General features: G+C 35.4%; 1 protein-coding gene across 4 annotated transcripts in view; it reads right to left on the bottom strand.

Annotated features, from left to right (window-relative positions):
• LOC144448799 (kinase suppressor of Ras 2-like) overlaps nucleotides 1-19935 on the bottom strand; it is a 24497-nt gene continuing 4562 nt past the window's right edge. Inside the window, exons 2-21 of one of the 4 annotated variants that reach the window (XM_078139098.1) lie at nucleotides 15253-15405; nucleotides 14334-14481; nucleotides 13582-13957; nucleotides 12507-12724; nucleotides 11891-11960; nucleotides 11498-11587; nucleotides 11085-11188; nucleotides 10441-10473; nucleotides 7384-7644; nucleotides 7003-7060; nucleotides 6245-6299; nucleotides 5817-5899; nucleotides 5030-5119; nucleotides 4337-4421; nucleotides 3877-3965; nucleotides 3600-3696; nucleotides 2602-2738; nucleotides 2100-2237; nucleotides 1496-1625; nucleotides 1-944 (exon numbers count right to left, since the gene is read on the bottom strand). In XM_078139098.1, the coding sequence (XP_077995224.1) occupies nucleotides 792-944; nucleotides 1496-1625; nucleotides 2100-2237; nucleotides 2602-2738; nucleotides 3600-3696; nucleotides 3877-3965; nucleotides 4337-4421; nucleotides 5030-5119; nucleotides 5817-5899; nucleotides 6245-6299; nucleotides 7003-7060; nucleotides 7384-7644; nucleotides 10441-10473; nucleotides 11085-11188; nucleotides 11498-11587; nucleotides 11891-11960; nucleotides 12507-12724; nucleotides 13582-13957; nucleotides 14334-14481; nucleotides 15253-15405 (2568 nt within the window). In that variant the 3' untranslated portion in view covers nucleotides 1-791. Of the gene's footprint in view, nucleotides 945-1495; nucleotides 1626-2099; nucleotides 2238-2601; nucleotides 2739-3599; nucleotides 3697-3876; nucleotides 3966-4336; nucleotides 4422-5029; nucleotides 5122-5791; nucleotides 5900-6244; nucleotides 6300-7002; nucleotides 7061-7383; nucleotides 7645-10440; nucleotides 10474-11084; nucleotides 11189-11497; nucleotides 11588-11890; nucleotides 11961-12506; nucleotides 12725-13581; nucleotides 13958-14333; nucleotides 14482-15252; nucleotides 15406-19935 lie in introns of all 4 variants that reach the window. The other 3 variants (XM_078139096.1, XM_078139094.1, XM_078139097.1) reach the window with 3 other exon arrangements.

Raw genomic sequence — 19935 nt, forward strand, 5'->3', positions numbered from 1 at the left:
TGTGTGTGTGTGTGCGTGCGCGCGCGCGTGTGCACGTGCACATGAGTTATGTGTGTCTGTGTGAGTGAGTGAGTGCATGTGTGAGTGAGTGAGTGAGTGTGTGTGTTTGATCATGTGCATGTGTATGTGTTGTATTTTTCTGATTGCACCACATTCAAACATTGGTATGTACATGCTCAAACACTACAGTAACAGTCTTGGGTCTCTAAACACATTTTCTTTGTCAGACTGAGCTCATACTACCCATTGTAAATATGACTATCCCGTTTTTACAAGCCTCAGGTCATTACCCTATAATAATATGCCAGCAAAGACATCTATGAAATGTTAATTACAATGTTGTTTTTACTTTAACTTCAACTTAATTGACTCAGATTTGTGATCAAAGTCATCACCAGGTAAAATGTGTACTTTGAGATTGGTATAGGGAATTCGTATTATAGTTCTTGTGGATATTGTGTGGCAACTGTGAAGCAATCGTATGCAGTATTCCCTTGTGCTGCAACTTTGCAGACGCATAAATGCAGTCAGTTTTGTAGCTACACAAATGTAGCCCGTTCTGCAGCAACCAAATGGCACCCCGTCACAGTGTACCTTACAGACCATGGCTGGATGTGCTGCAGCAATTGTGCAGCAATAGATCAGCATGATATATCTACCCACAATTTGATGAAATCAAAACCCAAACAAAGAGATTTGATGAGGGCAAAATGACCTGGCATTGATTCTAAGCTGACATTTATATAGGAAAATGGCCTTGTGTCTGTCTACCACCCCCAGTTCATTAATTATCATAAAACAGATTCAGCTGATCGCGATAGATGAAGTGGATGCGATGGGCTCCGTGCCAACCGTTTCTTAGGCAACCTGTCTAAGATCTTCATCAGTTCACTGAATGATGGCCGATTATCAGGCTGGTAACACCAACACATCATTAGAATATCCTGTAATGTAATCAAATCAATCAGTTTTTTTGGGATCATGAAATGTTTCAGCAAATAAACGATCTTTCCACTCAGATAAAAACTCCCGTGGTTGCCACCTGACAATCAGTAGTGTCGTGATTTTTCATCATCCTGTCGTACAAGGTGCCATTTTTTTACTATTTCACCCAAATGAAGAACTGAATGGTCAGTCTGGTCATGAGAAACACAGAATTAAGTAAGGCTGCCTAAACAAATGATATGCTTAGCATAAAACATAAACACAATTAGCTATAATTATTATAATTCTTACATGTCAGGTATTATAAGTAAACTAATGTTCAAGATTTGAATAGGCACAAAGGTCAAAATTTGTTTGTCTTCTGAACATGCCCAGTGGGGGGAACCCCCCCCCCCCCCCCCCCATACACATCCCTTCTGATTCTAAACACCAACACGCCCACACCTTCAAATCAATGAATAAATCCTTCAATATGCTATAGAGGGTTAGTCTAATTGATCAAGTGATAGGGGTGAACAGCTTGCTTGACTGAAGATTACAATTGACCAACCTTTACATCTCTTGATGCTTGCAGATGTCCTAAAGGCTGTTTGATACCCTTCCCCACCTTCCAGATAATGGATGCTGCTGGCTGATTACTAAAGGTCCATTCTCCAGCAAGAAGTTCATACCACACAGTTCTAAATAGAGGAGTGAGAAAAAAACATGACAGAAAATAGTAAGGAGTTCATAAGTATTATATATCTGATTTAAGTTATGACACTGGACAGATTCTCATGACAATATCAATCAATCAATACCATTCAATCAATCAATACCAATCAATCAATCAATTAAATTATTTGTCAACAAACCAATCAATCAATCAACCTATTTATCAATCAAATTATTAATCACTCTATCAATCAACCAATAAAAATATTTATCAATTATTTAATCTACTAATCTATTAATCTATCAATCAATCAATCAATCAATCAATCAATCAATCAATCAATCAATCAATCAATCAACCTCTTTATCAATCAAATTATTAATCACTCTGTCAATCAACCAATAAAATTATTTATCAATCTTTTAATCTACTAATCTATTAATCTATCGATCAATCAATCAATCAATTAATCAATCAATCAATCACTTTAAGCACTTACCCAAATGCATACACATCCGATGCTTTCGAGAAAGGAAGTTCATTGTCAAGGCCTTTAGCTGTTATTTTGAGTGAGGTAATCAATTCTGGTGACAAGTAACACAGCCAGCCTTCAGGTATTCGTATAAAATTACCACGTCTACAAGGAATGAGACAAATAATAGAATTATCATCAAGTATTTGTTATAACAAATATGAGAATATAAAACACACTGTCATGAGTTTCCAGCAGTTTACAATAATTTCATTGTCAAAAGCACCTTGTTTCAAGGATATCGAGGAATGGTTTGAAATTTCAGGACAATCACTTTCTCAGCTATTGCACAAACCCTGAAAGTGTTACCGGATTGTTATCAACCCAAGGTCTTGAAGTTGCAGTCTAGTCATTTTAGTCACATATACAATGTTTTTGTGTTGTGACTAAATGTTGCAATTTTTTTTGCCTTTTAATTTTCTAGTCATCTTCAAGGTTCAAGGTATGTATGTGTGTATAAAGTACTCACCTGTCTGTTTCACATAACTTTGTAACACTAAATAGTCCAAAATCTGTAATGACTGCTTTGTCTCTGTTTTCTAGAAAGATATTTTTGGATTTTAAGTCCTTATGTACAATGCCACGTGCATGGAGATATCCCATACCCTGTAAAGACAACATCATCAATAAGTAAGTTACTCAAAGTTATAACATTACGAGGAGCTCTAATTGAGATTATCTGGTCTAGCTAAGCAAGAACAGATCATTACTTTCAAGGGGTTGAAAATTTCATTTTCAATCTCATCACCTTACATTATTATGTTCCTCCACATTAGCAATAGTCTGGTTATTACAAAGATAAAAGATTGCACAGTTTGGCCACTAGGAGTGCTGTTCAGAAATAGCTTTTGGACAGAAGTGAGGGCCATGTTAGTTGAGTATTAAAAGAAACCTAATTTCTAGTGTTTCATGGCAAGGCAAATATGATGGCATTCTCAACAAGTGAACACATTCTGCTAACTTTTTCTAGGTCCAGAATTTTAAGGAAATCAAGAAGTTTTAGCATAGACCCTCCACCCACAGGATATGCAACTGCGGCATTTCCTTTGAAGCGATGTGCGTTTGCATACATTATGTATGATTAATCCGATTACGTATAGCGGTAATGCAGACTTCCTGTCCGGGGTGTAAAAACCTCACAACACTGGTTGGTGGAGGGTCTATGGTTTTAGCCATTTTGTTGTCTGTTTTGTGTACTGCCATGTGAGTTTAGCACTCATTTTCATGTTGGCGCCCTCTTGTGACACTTCTTTGAAAGATTACTGGATTGTGCATTTGTTACATTCATCAACATCTCTATTTACTTTTTAGTTGGGGGGGGGGGGGGGGAACCCAAAACAAACATACAAGTATAAAATAACTGAAATTAAATACCAAATTGACAGTGCTGATGTGCAGGAAAGAACACAAAGATCACTTTTAAAAGATAATTTTATTTAACCAATTTGTAGACACTTTTTTACTTACCTGTGCAATTTGTGTTGCAATAAGTACACTCTTATGCAAACTAAACGTTTCCTTCCATACATGAATTTGATTGTATAAAGTACTGCCTTTACATAAACTAGAAACAAAAACAGAAAAGAAGAATGTCTGTAGCTGACATATTTATTATGGCGTATAGAAATTTTTGCAGTATGACACTTTAGAATGTCTTGGACATACTTTAATTTGGTGGATGATTAGTGCAAGAGGAAATTAGACACTACTTGTAAATAACTAATTTATCGGAACATTTACTTACCTAGTTACAATTGCTAGATTCTTGGGGTTCATACAAGCCCCCATGAATAGTACAAGGTTTTCATGTCTGGTTTTCCTAAAAGTGGAGACCTGAAATACCAAACGTACACATATAACGTTACAATGATGGCTTTATAGTTTTATCATATAATTACATATGTACCAGTCATTACTTACATCAATGTACATGCACACTAGTGGTATTTGCATTGCATTGCATTGCAATAATGTAAACACAGTACTGCATACATAATTTGCATACATACTGTATGCAAATTATATGCAAATATATGCAAATAAGTATGGAGCTGTTCCCCTATAACATTCATTCGATATACTGTACATGTACAATGTGAAGCATTCACTGTAATCACAGTATCGTTGATGCTATCAACATAAACCATGAACATGATGGAACTGCCAAAAATGAAGAAATAGCAAATGTAGAACATAAAACTCACCTCTTGTTTAAATGATAGTAATTGTAAATCATTATCAGTATCTACATTAAATAACTTAATAGCCACATCACCATGCCAGTACCCTCTGTAAAAAGATACAAATCCATTTATTAGACATCACTATATACACATAATAGCACCCACAAGTGGCCAAATCTATATTAATCTTTTTTCTTTACCATAACTGGCCTACCTGGTATACTGAATTGTCAAACATTGGTTAAAGATATACAGAAATGGAAAAAATATTCCCAGTCAAGATCAAGTTCTGCAACAAGCAAACTTTCAAACTTTCTATCAGCTAATTGCTACACAATGTGAAAACTGCACTAACTGTATTGGAGTATTGTTTTTTGTTCATATACCAATACCAATATATTAACTGGAAATCGTTAAAATATGGATAAATACATAGGTTGAAATCATGATCACATTGGGGGACACTGATTTTAGTTTGCGGACCCCAAAAATTAATTTGATTGGAATTATTGGACCATATTTTGTGTACAGCTACATAAATACGTTTACCAACAGGTAATCTCATACTTTCCGTGTCTACGATATTATGTACAAGTCATATTTACAACTAACAGAATAGTTTGAAATAACATCCAGTTTCAGCTAGTGCAGCTTTCATGAAGCTCAGTTGTGCTAAAAATCTGACTTGAAGTGGTAGTGGTAGTAATAACTTACTTGTGTACTTTACCCAATCTACCTGTACCAATCAACTCATTAATTGTCAATTCTTCATACGGAATCACCCACTCTGATAAGATACTCGGCCTCTGTAATAACAATTAACAAGTGTTCATTGCAGATATAGACCCCTAATGAAGACACTTTGGACTATATCAAAATTATGACAGTGCAAAATTGTACAAAGGTCTGACACAACTAATATTCTTATTTCTATCTTTCATCTCACATCATATGAATAAAGATTGAAATAACAGTATTGGTTGTCATGACAATGGTAGACATGATGATTTGGATTATTGACAAGCGAACACAGACTCAAACTAAAATTTGCAACATGTTGATATAAGTTGACATAATCACACAGTTATAGGTGGTGTCTTTGATAGTGAATTCTTCTAAAAGTGACTGCACATTCAACCTCATGTCTAATATGAACTGAATGTGATCTTCCAATACACATTTTCAATGACTTCAAGTGTCAATATAAGCAGAATACTAACAAAGTTTAAACTTTCATGCTCAAATTCAAGGTCATCAGAAAATCAAAGAGGATGTTGTAACAATTAAAGTGCACATTGAAGATGTTTTGTTTCTAGTAGAAAAATGACGATTTTAGAGGTATGTAGGAAGAATTGTCAAACATAACCATGATGGACATTTTAAATATTACTTAGATAAAGGACGAGATCTGAAAAACACATTCACACAAAAAAAATAATCACTGCAACCAAAATAAAAACCAAATATAATACTGACCAAACTCACCGTACTTTTACGTGACCAACTCTGATCTAAAGGATCAAAATCTGACGCTTGGCTGTCAATGGAATCTACTTTACTTGGCAATGTCCTTTCAGAGTCAGTCTGTGAAAACAACGTAATGTTTCGTCATGCCAAACAAATTGCCGACTGTGTAAAAGATAGTCTGAACATAAAAGTGGATTTATGTATGCTTAACAAATTATTCCAACAGTGATACCATATTTGTCTGCAGTGAAAACATGCACGCACATGCATATGAAGTCATCATTCATTAGTTTTTGGTGATAATGCCTACACAGGCATTATCACAAACATTGTTGACCAGGACATCATTTGCATTGAACAGTGCCAATAATTTACATACCACATGACCAGGTATTGACAAATCACAACATAGGAAATTGATGAGGTGTGTTACAACATAAAATGCTATCTAAATATACTTACATCTATCCCACCATCCATTTGATCCACAGAATCATTACAATGTGACTCAATGATACTGAAACAAAACAAGCAATACAAGTCAGTCACTTCATCCAACTATTGTATTTTAGGCAACTGTTGTGTCTCCCCACTATAGAGAAAGCACAGTGCTATCACTGTCCTTGCCACCCATGCTGCCATACTTGGCAGGTTTCTGCTATGTTTTAAAAGTGTTCTATCATCCTTGAGCTTTAGCACTCTTGAATGACAATATTATACTAGTATACTGTCACATGAAGAGAAATGGCTGATCCTCAATGTACATGTACGTATGTATTAAAAAATATAAACAGTCGTCAGAGAATGTTTCAATGTTGATGACATGAATATTATACACTGATCTTTATGCAATTCATTATGCAAATTACCATGTTATTGATATGTAAATCATTATGCAAATTAGTTGCCATGCCTACAATCTATCCTGGCAAGAACACTGAATTGTAGAACAGTAGCTATTTGTATTCTACGGTACACATCAGGTTTATGTTTAATAGTAGGATCTACTTGAGTACTGCATTGAAAATTATCATTAAAAAACAGCCTCCTTCAGTTTCCCCTGTCAAGGGACAATATAATTGACATTATACTATAACAAAATAAATGAAACTTTGACATGGTTTATGCATGCCATTTCAATATGTCTCACATGGCCATGGATTGTAAAAAAAAAAACCAAAAAAAAACCAATTATGCATATGTGAAAGCACTGCACCTACCTTGGCGTTATTTGGATTATTTCACTGTGGACATGTCTGTTAGGATGGGGTTCAATATCTGTCAAAAATTACAAACAAATATGTTTAAGTGAACTTGTCATAACAAATTTAAAACTGGATACACTTTGAAGCATTTGTTATTTAAAGGAAGACATTTAGATTGTTTGTCTGTCTACTGACTGAGTTACTGATGGTGACATCTACAACTGACACAAAAACATCAGTACGTTTGCTTGAATACTTGAAATTGACTGAGTTACCGATGGTGACACATCTACAACTGTGGCAAAACACCGACGCATTTGCTTGAATGCATAACAACATCTGTTTTGAAGGAATAAAATGAGTGGTAAGTATACATTACAATGTGAATAAAATTACCTGGGAAATCAAAATGATTTTGTCTTGATAATGGTACAGGTGATGGTGTCAGATGTGCAGGACTTTGCTGCACTGAGCTTGGTTGGGCTGGACTTTGTGGTGACTGAAACGGTGCTGGACTTGACGGCGTTGATGAGGTTGTTGATGACGGATTAGAACTTGGCTCTGGCACGTAATGAAAATGGTCGTTTGGAGTTTGGAGTTTTACAGCTGGATTACTGTTCATTTGATGAGCAGCCAGGTCTGATGCTGTCCTTGACGCTAAGAAAAAAGAATCATCTTTTATGTTCACATAATCTGACATTGCTATGGGTACTTAGCAAACTTCAAGACTACAGAAAGCAAGCTTTCAACTAACTAAGATAGACATTATACAATAAGCTATTAATTTACACACTAATGAAATGTTCTTTTCCACACATGGTTCACAGTCGATCTACAAACTTGACCTTTGAAATAGGAAATAGGCTTCAGAATTTCACCAAACATGACTCCATAGCATACTACAGCCTTATAATCTCAGGTTCCTCTTTGACAAAACTATGCAGTCAGTGTCCTGTCCTGGTTAAATTGTTCCGTATATTTGTAGACTTGTTTACAACAAAATTCAGCCATATGCACTGTCAATATAATATGCTAATTCTCTGCTAACTGATTTACATACGACCTAAACATCCATCTATCTTGCAGTTTAACATGATAATTATCTATCAACTAATTTACATACAAAGTAAACACTCACTGACTTACAACAACATAAACTAGAACTCCTAAGAGAGAAACTTGAGACTATACGGCTGTAGTATGCTATGGGCTCTTACTTGGTGAAATTCTAAAGTCTATCTCTGATTCCAAACATTAGACCAGGATCAATCCTAAGTATTCTCGCAAACCAGAGCTGATATTTTTAAGCGACACTGTGAAATATCTTGGGCGGTGCCATAAAAAAGAGGCTGTGGTTTACAACATTGGCCCTAAGTCCATATTAACATACTTTTACTAAACATGTCACCACTTTGTGACTCACTGACTGACTGGCCAAGTTATTTCAAATAGTTGGGCGCTAACACCAAAATAGTTATAACAGTTCGCTGTCATAGTATTGAGATTTTGTGATGGAAACAAACAGATATTTTGACTGAAATACACTAAGAAAGCAACACAGTGCTCAGTGATACATGAATTTGAATGTTATTACATGCATTCCTCAATAGTTCAAAATTGTAAATTTCAATTTAGTAACAGTCAAACTTAAATAGATCTCAATTCAAACATGAACGGCAATTAGTAGAAAATAAAAATTTGGGGACAAAAACAACCTTGGTTTTGCATTAATACCTCATCTTATGTGCACTTTAGTCAGAAAATTCTACAAAATGATTTCAAAGTATTGCTGACAATGTGTGTACATTTGATCAAATTTGTCATCCAATGATAAATTGTACAAGGAAAGTACAGTGAAGTTCTGCAGCTGTGTCCAAGACAGTAAACATGGACTGTTTATTTTTATACAATTGATCATAATAAAGCTGTGTACATCATATCAGGCTCTATTTATACAGATGACTATCTCCATACAAGAGTAAACAGTAACCATGTCATTTTTAAAAAGCAAATATTTTGCATTTGTTAGCTTTAGCTTGCACATGAAAGATGATACCTTTACATCAGGAAATGTTGATTTTGGATGCAAAAACCATCTTAGTCTGTGACATACAACATTCGACATGCCATGCTATCAGCAAGCACTCATGTTTATAAGCCTGATAGGGCTGAACAACATGGCATAGCTATGAGTTTTTCACACACTATTTTAACCAGCTCCTATACAGCTGTACAACCAGGCAAATATCAGGCATGCTATGGGTGATACATGCAATTTGTATAGCTTGATACATATGGTATGTATACGGTGTAGAATATTAGAATGTCAACCAGACAGACATTCTCTCCACACAGTCTGTGATCTTGGTAATGAAAACTCAGTATTGTTGGCTATGTCACCTTACCTAAACTGTTAAAGGATGATTGCACAATGTCACACAAACTCAATAAACGAACTTCGTTTGTTGGGGGGGGGGGGGGTATCAATGATTGCGTAACTTCATTTTCACACTTCTAACCAAATGTTGAAAACTTTCATGCCTTAAATGATAAAAGCTTCTGTATTTACTACTGAAATGTTGATAGGTTGATCAAAATTTACTTCTAATGTGAGATACGGTGCTGGGTTTCCGGTAGTATTTTGATGTATTTACCATAATCTCAGTACACAGGTTCATAAGATGGGAACTTCATGTTTACCACCATGTTTTTACATTGCATTGATCATAGTGGTGTGACTGCTACATCACAGTTTACATCATATATTATGGGATGTCACACTTGTGAATGTTTATTTAGGGGGAGGAAGGAGGGGATTTTGTCCTAAATGAACAATGTTTGTTTATTGAGCTTGTGTGACATTGTGCGACCGTCCCTAACCCTAGGAAAATATCAGAACAAAATCACACATTGACATTCAAGGCTATTTGTCCAAAGGTCACATTTCCATATACAGCCAACTACACAATATGCTGAATATCCCACAATTCTCTCTGATTTGTATGACCATACATAAGCTCTTTCAATGTAGAAACTCATCAGTAACAATTCTACTCTTTGACAACATCAACAATGTTTTCACAAACCCTGTACACTGGGGAAATTTGTCTGGAATACATAGTTAGATTGTCTGGGCATGCAAATCAGAGAATTGTGGGTCATTCAATGTACTGTGAACAAGGTCACATCCAGGTAACTTACAACAATCAACATAATATATGCATCATGTGACTAATTATTCAACCAATCAGTTTCTACATATGATATCCATTTAAATTGCTGAGTTTTTATTTCTTAGTTCACAGGCTGTGAGGAACAAATGTTTGCCAGGTTAACTATCCAACCAACTACAGAGGATGAATGGTATATGACATGCAAAGTGCATTTTGCAAACATTTACAAAAAAAAAATGCAAGCAGTGGCACACACAATGAAATAAAATGTCTAATATACCTGGTCTTCTGTCCGTTAAAGGAGATACGTTTCCTAGGTAACAAGGAAACAGAATGTTCACCAATAAATACACTACAGTATTACACAATTTCAGCCAATATCTAATTCAAATAGTGCCCACCTAAGTGGCCAAACCATACAACTTTTTATTTTTACAATTTTCCTTGAAAATCAAAATTCTTTAACAATATCTCCAAACTTTGCCATATGCAACTTGTTCCTGGTCCATTTGAAAAAATAAAAGAAGTTTGGGGTTTATTGCCTTGTTTTCAAGAAAATTGTCAACCTTTTTTTCCAGTAAAGTTAGAACAGTATTTGGCAGCCATAACACTGAACCCATGAGGGTTGGCTCACACTGGACTTCTTCTGGAGATATGTGTTTATATACTTAAAGAACTATCCAGTATAAATAAAGATGTCTATTATATTGGATTCTGAAATGACTAAAATTTGATATCATTTTGACCTCAACTTCAAAAATTTCATTGATCCCAATTTTTTTTATTGATTTTCACTGAGAATAGGAGGGAGTTTTCTTGAAAAACATAACACCAAAATTTTAAAAAGTTTACTTCTGGTGTGTATTCTAAGTTCAGTATGGGTTACACTTTTAGTTTTATTTACTCTTGTCTTGATAATCTTACCTTGACTTGCTATTTCTTCTTTGAAGATTTTGACAAGTCCAGTCGGCAACCCACATGCCAGAAGCTTCTTTGCATTCTCTTCACACTTTGTATGACAAATATACCTGACACCAACAAAAAGATACACTCAGTGTCAAAACACATAGTCAGATCCCCTAAGACTTGAAATCACAATCAGCTCTTACAATCGCACACTGATGTTAATAGTCTGCTGTGTGATGGCATTGGCTGCCATATTGGATTACTTCAGGGTTTGAATTTAGCAGTGGTCTTTGAGTTTATGATTTATCTTTGTGCCAAATTTGAACAAAATGGTGGCTACTGTTGATAACCCTGACCAATACAATATTCAATCTTGCTAATTCTTACACTCCAAAACTTCTGTGTTTTGATAATAAAAAAGAACAACTTACTTGCATTCTTTACATCTAAATCCTTTAAACATGATGTTTTCATCACAAAAATCACAACGTTGTGGAAAAAAGAAATTCTTCTTGGCAAATCTGAAAAGACAAGAAACATATTAGTGAACATGTGACATAACTTCCAGTATACACACTTATTACCTGGCTATGAGGGCACTAGTATACATACTTATTACCTGGCAATGAGGGCACTAGTATCAATTTACACAGCAACTATTTCAGGGTAATAATAAATCATTGTACCACGACCAAGGGTTACTATTACTTACGAGTAACGTTTTGCCTGTTCATGTCAAGTCATCGCAACTACACTGTCTAACAGTAAAGCCAGCAAACAGACAGTTTGACAAAGAAATTAAGAAACTTTTAATGAATACTAACCTATGTTTGATACTGTGTCCCATGCTTTTTATCGGAGTTCTTGGTGATCGGGGTCTGACTGGCAGTGACTCTGAAAGTCAAAATACAAACTGATAAACAAAACTTGACAGGCAATAATTAATGTAAAAGAAACTATCACAATAGTTAACAGAAAAAGTTTTTTTTTTAAAAAGCTCTAAATCTTGGAACAGGTTCCATTGGGAGAACAGTGTCAATGCACTGAGATGGTGTCTGTATATGAAAGATTAATAAATAAATAAATTATTTACACACAAACTTCGGTACTCCTGCTACCTTATTCAAGAAGATCATAGAATTTAGAAATTATTAGAGAATTCAGCATACCTGTTAATTTATACAGAGAGAACATAGAAATTACAAGAGGACTCAGTGTCCATGTTACCTTGTTCAGAGAGAACACTGAGATTTCAAAAGGGCTGTGTCCCTGTTACCTTGTTCAGAGAGAACACAGAAATTACAAGAGGGCTCAGTGTATCTGTTACCTTGTTCAGAGAGAATATAGAAATTACATCTTACAATGTGGTCCAGAGTCCCCCTCACCTCATCCCAAGAGAACACTTTGAGGGTGCAAAATTGTAAAGGCCAGACAATTTACCTCTTGATCTGGCCTGCAGATCATCTTTTGCATCTATATAATGGTGTGGTGTAGGTGGTGTCCTAGAGGGCGACGTTCTTCTTGGTGATGAATGACCACTGCTCCGTGCAGCAATATCATCAGGGTCTAACTCAACAGACATTCTTCTTTTGCTACTCAACATTTCATAACTCCCGTAACTGTTGGGCATCTTTAAATTGTTAGGCTTTTTAGCATTTCTGTAGGGAAAAAGTATACTCTATCATCAGTTGAATAGTTTTTTGTATCTTCATAGATTTAACTTCCTTTTGAATCAAGAAGTAGTAGTAGTCAAACAAAGGTTTCACCAGATATCAACCATGGTTTGTCAGTGCTTTTCATAGTACATATGAAGAGGTGAAAAGTTCAATTATCATTTTACACCAGGGAAAACTCACCATAAAAATCACTACTATAATATGAACATGAACAATTGCCTCTTTGTACTCAATGTGCAAACGATTTGGTGTTTTTTTAATAATTTTTCACATCTTGTGCACAACAAGAAATACACTATCAAATATTTAATCTGATTTCAGTGATTTATGGTTGTAAATAAAGATCTGTGTATATATTGTCTGCAAGTTTTAGAAATTTATGAAAATTTAGAGAAAAAAACTAAAAATGATTACTTGCAATGGTGTGTATGCATACTGATAATATTTGTACTACAGTGCAATGCTGAAAACATCACTGCATAAATGTATGATATAAAGAAGTATATGCTTGTTCCATGTATACCAAATCATGTGGATGCATGGTACATATTTTATGTGAAATTTGTTGTTTTGGATAAACATGCGTAATGATAATAACAGAACCCCATGATGCATGATAGCCTGTGCAGGTATTCAACAGGCGTATTTACACTTGTACTTGTGGTGTTGTCAGCTGCCCTTTCACCTACTAGTACTACAGACATGAAGGTATGGCTGCAGAAAACAATGTAAGCATGTGTGCAAACACTCGCATATCATGGGGGTTCTCTCACATCATGCAAATATTTCAGTCTACAATTACAAGTCAATGACCTTTGGCCTTTAACCTTTCTACTTACTTGTCGTTGTGGTTAATTTGGTGACTCAGCGAAGCATCATCAGATTTACTTCGTTTTAATGAGCTCTCTGGAACAGCTAATTTCTTACTAGGGGGTGGAGTTCTAGGCACCTTGCTACCTTTTTCCTTTTTCATAGTGGGTGTTGGTGGAGGTGTGACTCTCCAAAATGTTGTTGGGTGACTTTCATACATATAAGGGGGTGGTGTTGAAGGTGGTTGTACATGATGGTGGTGGTTATCTAGAAGTTCAGGGGGGAGGGAGGAGGTGGATGGTCGGAACTGCCTTGGAGAATTGGATGGTTCAGGGGGTGTCTCTCCTAGTAACCCATCCCAGTGTTCTATGTGTATGTCCCTTGCATTGTCACCCTGGGCAAGAGCTAGAGAAGAAATTGGACATGAAATTTTAGTATGAAAACAATGTTTATACACAGACATCAAGCAGGTATACACAAAACCACCAATGACTGGTAAACAGATCATTACGATTGATTTAATTATTTCCCATAACAGTTTAGATTTTTCAACAGGTAAAAATTCATACAAAGAGTGAAAACTTACAGTGACATGAACTACGGCAGGTAGTGTTAAACATTGATGAAGTTTTACTAAATTCACTCATTTAAATAACAAACAGTACATACCCACATGGGGAAATATTGGAGGTGTATGCAATGTTTCTGATGCATCATATTTTGATGCCAGGAGTGGCATTCCCGTTTAACTTAAGTCAGCTTAACAGCAGAAATAATGTACCTGTGAAAAACTTCTTGAGTGTCTTGAGGGCTGATATGAGTCTTTTAGCTTCTTTTTCTTCAGCACCATAATGGCTCAGTACGCCAATCACTTCAGAGTCTGTTAACTCTAGAAGACTCTCTAGTTTGCCAACTCTGTTGACCACACCCTGTACAATATTAACACATCATTCCATTCAAATTAAAGATAAATAGTCTACAAATCCAGATCGAAAAGGGGAAGAAAGCTACTGGATTTTTCAACTTTTAACAATACAGCCTAAGGTCAAAACTTGAGAGCTAAAATTGCCATACATCGTAATTTTTTGATGATGTGCAAAACTAGTCAAAGATCCAAACCACGTTTGTACTCATTTATTGAAGAATTAATTATGAATAGGCATTGTTGTACATGTCATATTTCGGTTACTGAAAAAACAAAAGATTGTATACTTTTGCCACTAGGGGGCACTTTTCAAAAGTACTTTTTTCAACCAGATGTAAAGGCCAGAATAGATTGAATACTGCAGCAATGAGACAGTTTTAATGCTAACCATTCAACCATCAAGACTCCATTTAGGAATACAATGAACTGAATTAAATCTCTATTAAAGTTTTACTATAGTTATCCAATCCATGTACACAACTGATGTGCTTGTTTGTTGACTATCATGATGTATCACACAAATGGTCAACAGTCACTACACTCCACCAAACACCACACTGAATTTGATTTTCATATCCAGAATTCACTCAATGGAAAAGTTTTCCATACAGCATGTAACTTTCAGTCAGTTTTATTTGAGCATCCCTACAATATCGATATTGGCTAAGGTCTTCATAGTGTTGTACCTGAGATGAGTGTGAGTGAAATGAACAACTGATGACACACACAGAAATGAAATGAAATGAAAGAAAAGTATGTTGATGTTTTTGTTTACCTCGGCTGTGTTTTCGTTGATGTCAACAACTGTCAGCCACTTCGCTAGGCTGGGGTAGTGTTCCAAATCTTCTGATAAGGAAGTTGATTCACCATTGTACTGTACTTTACTTTTGAATGACATCTGTTTACAGAATAACTCCAATAATTTGTTCTGGGAAAGGATAGAAAGACATTTAAAAGTCAAGTTCAAAGTCATAGCAGTGTATCAAATCAACAATAAATCTATTTCGTCTAATGGTTTTATGGTCTGTAAGGCAAGCTATGTTGGGATGCCCTCATGCATCGACCTACCCATTTCTGATCAGACTGTTGAGGGCAAAACTTGGTATTCAGACATATATTTATAATTTATATACATATATAATTTATGTGTGTGTGTGTGTGTGTGTGTGTGTGTGTGTGTGTGTGTGTGTGTGTGTGTGTGTGTGTCTGTGTGTGTGTCTGTGTGTCTCTCTCTCTGTGTATGTGTATGTGTATGTGTATGTGTATGTGTGTGTGTGTGTGTGTGTGTGTTAGCAACTGATGACATATTTAGCATAATATGAAAACTATAATATCATTGAAACCAGTGTGCCTTCTAATGTTTAGTAATGATAGCTAAATTTTGTTGTTGTGAGTCAAAATGGTAAAAACAGGCATTCCTTGTAAGTCACCACATAGTAAGAGATAGGGGAACACCAAATTTTAGTGTCACTGGAAATTGTGTGTCAGTGGTGCGTCAAATTGGCTTAAAGGACACACTGATTGAAACCCATACATCGATTGTACTGGCAATGCCACAAAACAATTTTGAATTCCACCAAGGGAAAGTATCGACATCAACATTCTACTAGAATAGTTAATCTTGTTTATAATATAATGAACCAATATAAATAATTCCATTTGACACAAGCAGTGTCATTTTTTTTTGCAAATATCTTTACCACTATAAAAGCTAGCTCTGAAATTCGCATATCCAGCACTATGCAAATGGTGTGTAAATGGTATGTAAACTAGTCTTGTCCTGGTAAAAGGTAGACAAGATTCATGCCATGTACTAGGAGATTTCCAGAAACAGGAACTAGGTAGCAAATTAGCCAACACATGTCTACATTTGCCATTCTCACATTAAAAGCCCACAAAAACATCACATGACTACATTTTGATCTGACAGAATTACTGACACAGTAACTGTTTTTCTTGATTCAGAAATGTTGATCTTGGAATCCACACTGAACACATACATTTTTATGATCCAAACACAGAATTAGTTCGCCTCAACATGATTTTTCTTCATCAATTTTAAACTCACAGTAAATCATTATTAACACACTCCCAATAAATGTCAACAACACAAAAAGATATAAATCTACAGTACATGATGTACACATGTCTTCATGGATAGCTATAATCCATCACATCAATTCATACACATGTACAGTTAATTGTAGTATAAATCATCCCCATTTGTTTACACTGACTCTAGTTTTCCCACCATAGATACTCTCAAGGCTTACACGTAATATTGACCTTTGACCTCATTTACATATACATTGAAGGACTGTTATAATAAGATGGGGTCTGACATTAGAATAGTGTATGGTCCTACAAATGAACAAGTATGACAAAAACTGACATTTAGGACATAATTTTGGAGTACCAGCAAATTTGAAAAATGTTGGTTTCTGCAAGCAAGCCTAATTGTGTATGTATACATTCAACAACCTCTATCCTGATGTGATATTGATTTGTGCCGAAACAAATTTTGTATATACTGTGTATTCTGACAACTGATATTAGCTGAAAATAGAGCTTTTAGTTTCAGACTGTCATTTCATCCTGGATCCATATGCCTTTTGCCACTTTGACAGTCACACAGCAATCTCTTGCAACCCACCATACTTTGGTGTGCCTCCAGTCTATTTCTTAACTGAGTGGTGACTTACAAGACATTAGCCCACAACAAAAAAGTGTCGTCTTTCATTTTATCTGTTACTTACACCTATCAACGGACCTGACAAAATCTTTGGGTTCTAAAACCATTTAGAACATTCATGAATGTCTACATACTGATTAATGATTAATCACATAATTTCACTGGATGTGAAACAACCATATCAAAACTGAAAACTGAGAAGTTTTCATCTATCATTTCATCAACACCAGGTTTCAAACTAGATTTCACTCAAACTCAAAGTGTCTAAATAAATCAAAATCCTTACCATTTTCATTCACACTTAAAAAAAAAATCAGATATTTTTACATGAATCATGCTTTACTCTTAGCTTTAGATACTCATGACAATTCTTGTTTGTTACACTCACAGAAAATAACATATACTTGTGACAATAATGACACTTTTGATGCTGTTTGAACTACATGTAAATCCAGGCACCACATGGTCAAAGGTCATCTCAAATTCCCAGGGACCTATCAATGAATCAATGCTGCCTAGATACGCACCATATCACCACACATCATGCTGACACACCACGATATTAATACTTAATGACATTACCATAGCAATCAATAACACTTTCTGCAAATGTATGAGGTAATAATATTTTCCGGGGTACAGATGTGAGTCACAATAAATGTAGGGTGACCATGCACTTAGTAATTGGCTGATGATAATGATTGTGTATCTTTTTTCTGTCATTTTCAGATAAATTGCACAATAGCAAAATTGTCTGTTTTGAGCATAAATCTAGACATAGACTCTCCACATTGGATCTAGACTAGTGTTGTAGCTAAGCACATTGTGTGTGTACCACAGATGAGAGAATCATGACTGTTCAAACCCCAAACATGATGAGGTAGACAGAGAACCCATGACAAGTGTTTCATTGCTGACTGTTGTCATGGCAACATGCATCTCAGCTTTATCATGCATATTGACAAATTCTTGAGAAAATCAACCAAGACAACATTCAAATGATGGCAAAACATTTGCAACTTCTTTAATAAAGCTGATTAACATCTAATTAGTGTCATTTTAACCATTTTCAGTAAACAGATTGTGGTTCTCTAAGCGAAAAAATCTTTTACTACACTTACAAACTAGTGCAGTTTTAACATAGTGGTAGATTCAAAGCCAAGCTTTCGCTCAAGATTTAAACTTGTCATACACCATGCACCTACAGACAATATTGACCACTAATTAACCGATACAACATCTTTTTCAAAAGTTAAAACTGACCAATTTTTAATAAATATATCTTTGGTTATTTGGTGAATAAAAAATATCCCAGATGAAGCTACATGTAGTGTGGGTTTAAAACTCAGACCTGTTTGTCTGACTTTATCCCATAGATGTAAACTTGACATGGAGGTGCTACATTCTACAAGTGAATGTTTCCACAAAACTGTCTGTTGTCATGTATAAGACCTCAAATTATGTCAATAAAATGCACAATCTCAAACTACACTTATGCATCCCTTCTGTGAATATAGATTGGTATATTCCTATTGCTTTCTGTAAAAAGGTTGGGTTATCGGTGGCTGAGGTTAGCTCGTATGCCTCTTACCTCTGCAGCCTGGGTTCGAATCCACCAGGTATTGACTGGGTTTGATTTAAAATTTAACCAGGCCTGTATGTAAGAAGGGTGATGCTCAGTTTGACCCTGTCGAACAACACAGGTTTTCCCTGGGTACTCTGGTTTCCTCCTGCTTCTTCAACACTACGGCCCTGCTCTTATAGTGGTCATTCAACAAACTTCTGAATTTATTTGGATGAATTATGGGGAATAAATATTATTATTATATTATTATTATTATTAAAAGTTGAGACCACTTTAGTTAGATGGGTATCACAAGGTTGTGATAAACTGCCTCCATACAAAATCTCAAATTATGACAATGTACAACTTCAAGTTCAAAGTAAACCATTTCTAAACCTTCTGTTTACTGTTCAAGAGCAACAATGCTATATATCTTCCTTTTTTTGACATTTTATATACACAACATGGGTTTATTAATAAGTTCCTGTGAATCAACCATCGTTTCATGGCTGTGTTGATTTGTCATTCAAAAGATTACTAAAGCTCAAGGATGGTAGAATACTTTTGAATCACGTTAGAAACCTATCAAGCATGGCGGCCTAGGAGGCAAGGATGGTGTCACTTTCTACCAAGTATGGCGGCCTAGGTAGCAAGGACGGTGTTAAGGCCATGCTTTCCCTATTGTGAGAAGAACATTGCATGGGGATAGAGGTCACCCACAATGAGTAGCATACGTAGGTGTTCAAGGAAGACAATCAACAATTTCTTTTTAGTCTTCTTACCAACTGCATACTTCATTACATGATACATGATACCAACGCAACTGCTACTCAACGTCATGACAACAAAATAACAATATATCAATATTATGGAAGTTTTCTTGCTCTCTACATTAGGTTGTTGAGTCATGCACTTGCATTATCTAGGATTATTTATTATTTCATCCAAGTTCCAACCCATATTAGACATCAGCTTTGTACTCAGGCCTGTAATCAATGGATTCCGACCTATAGAAAATGATATGCAAATGATATGCATTTTTTGCCATATGGCTGTAGAAAACATTATAAAAATGAATGCAAAATCAAATTTCAAAGACTCTAAATCTATTTTCTTTGAATAAAACAATGCATGTACACATGGTTTTTCACCATCATTCTACATACCACAATTTATTATAAACACCATTTGTTACTTAATAT

This window comes from Glandiceps talaboti, chromosome 18 (assembly GCF_964340395.1).
Source record: "Glandiceps talaboti chromosome 18, keGlaTala1.1, whole genome shotgun sequence".
Taxonomy (NCBI): Eukaryota; Metazoa; Hemichordata; class Enteropneusta; family Spengelidae; genus Glandiceps; species Glandiceps talaboti.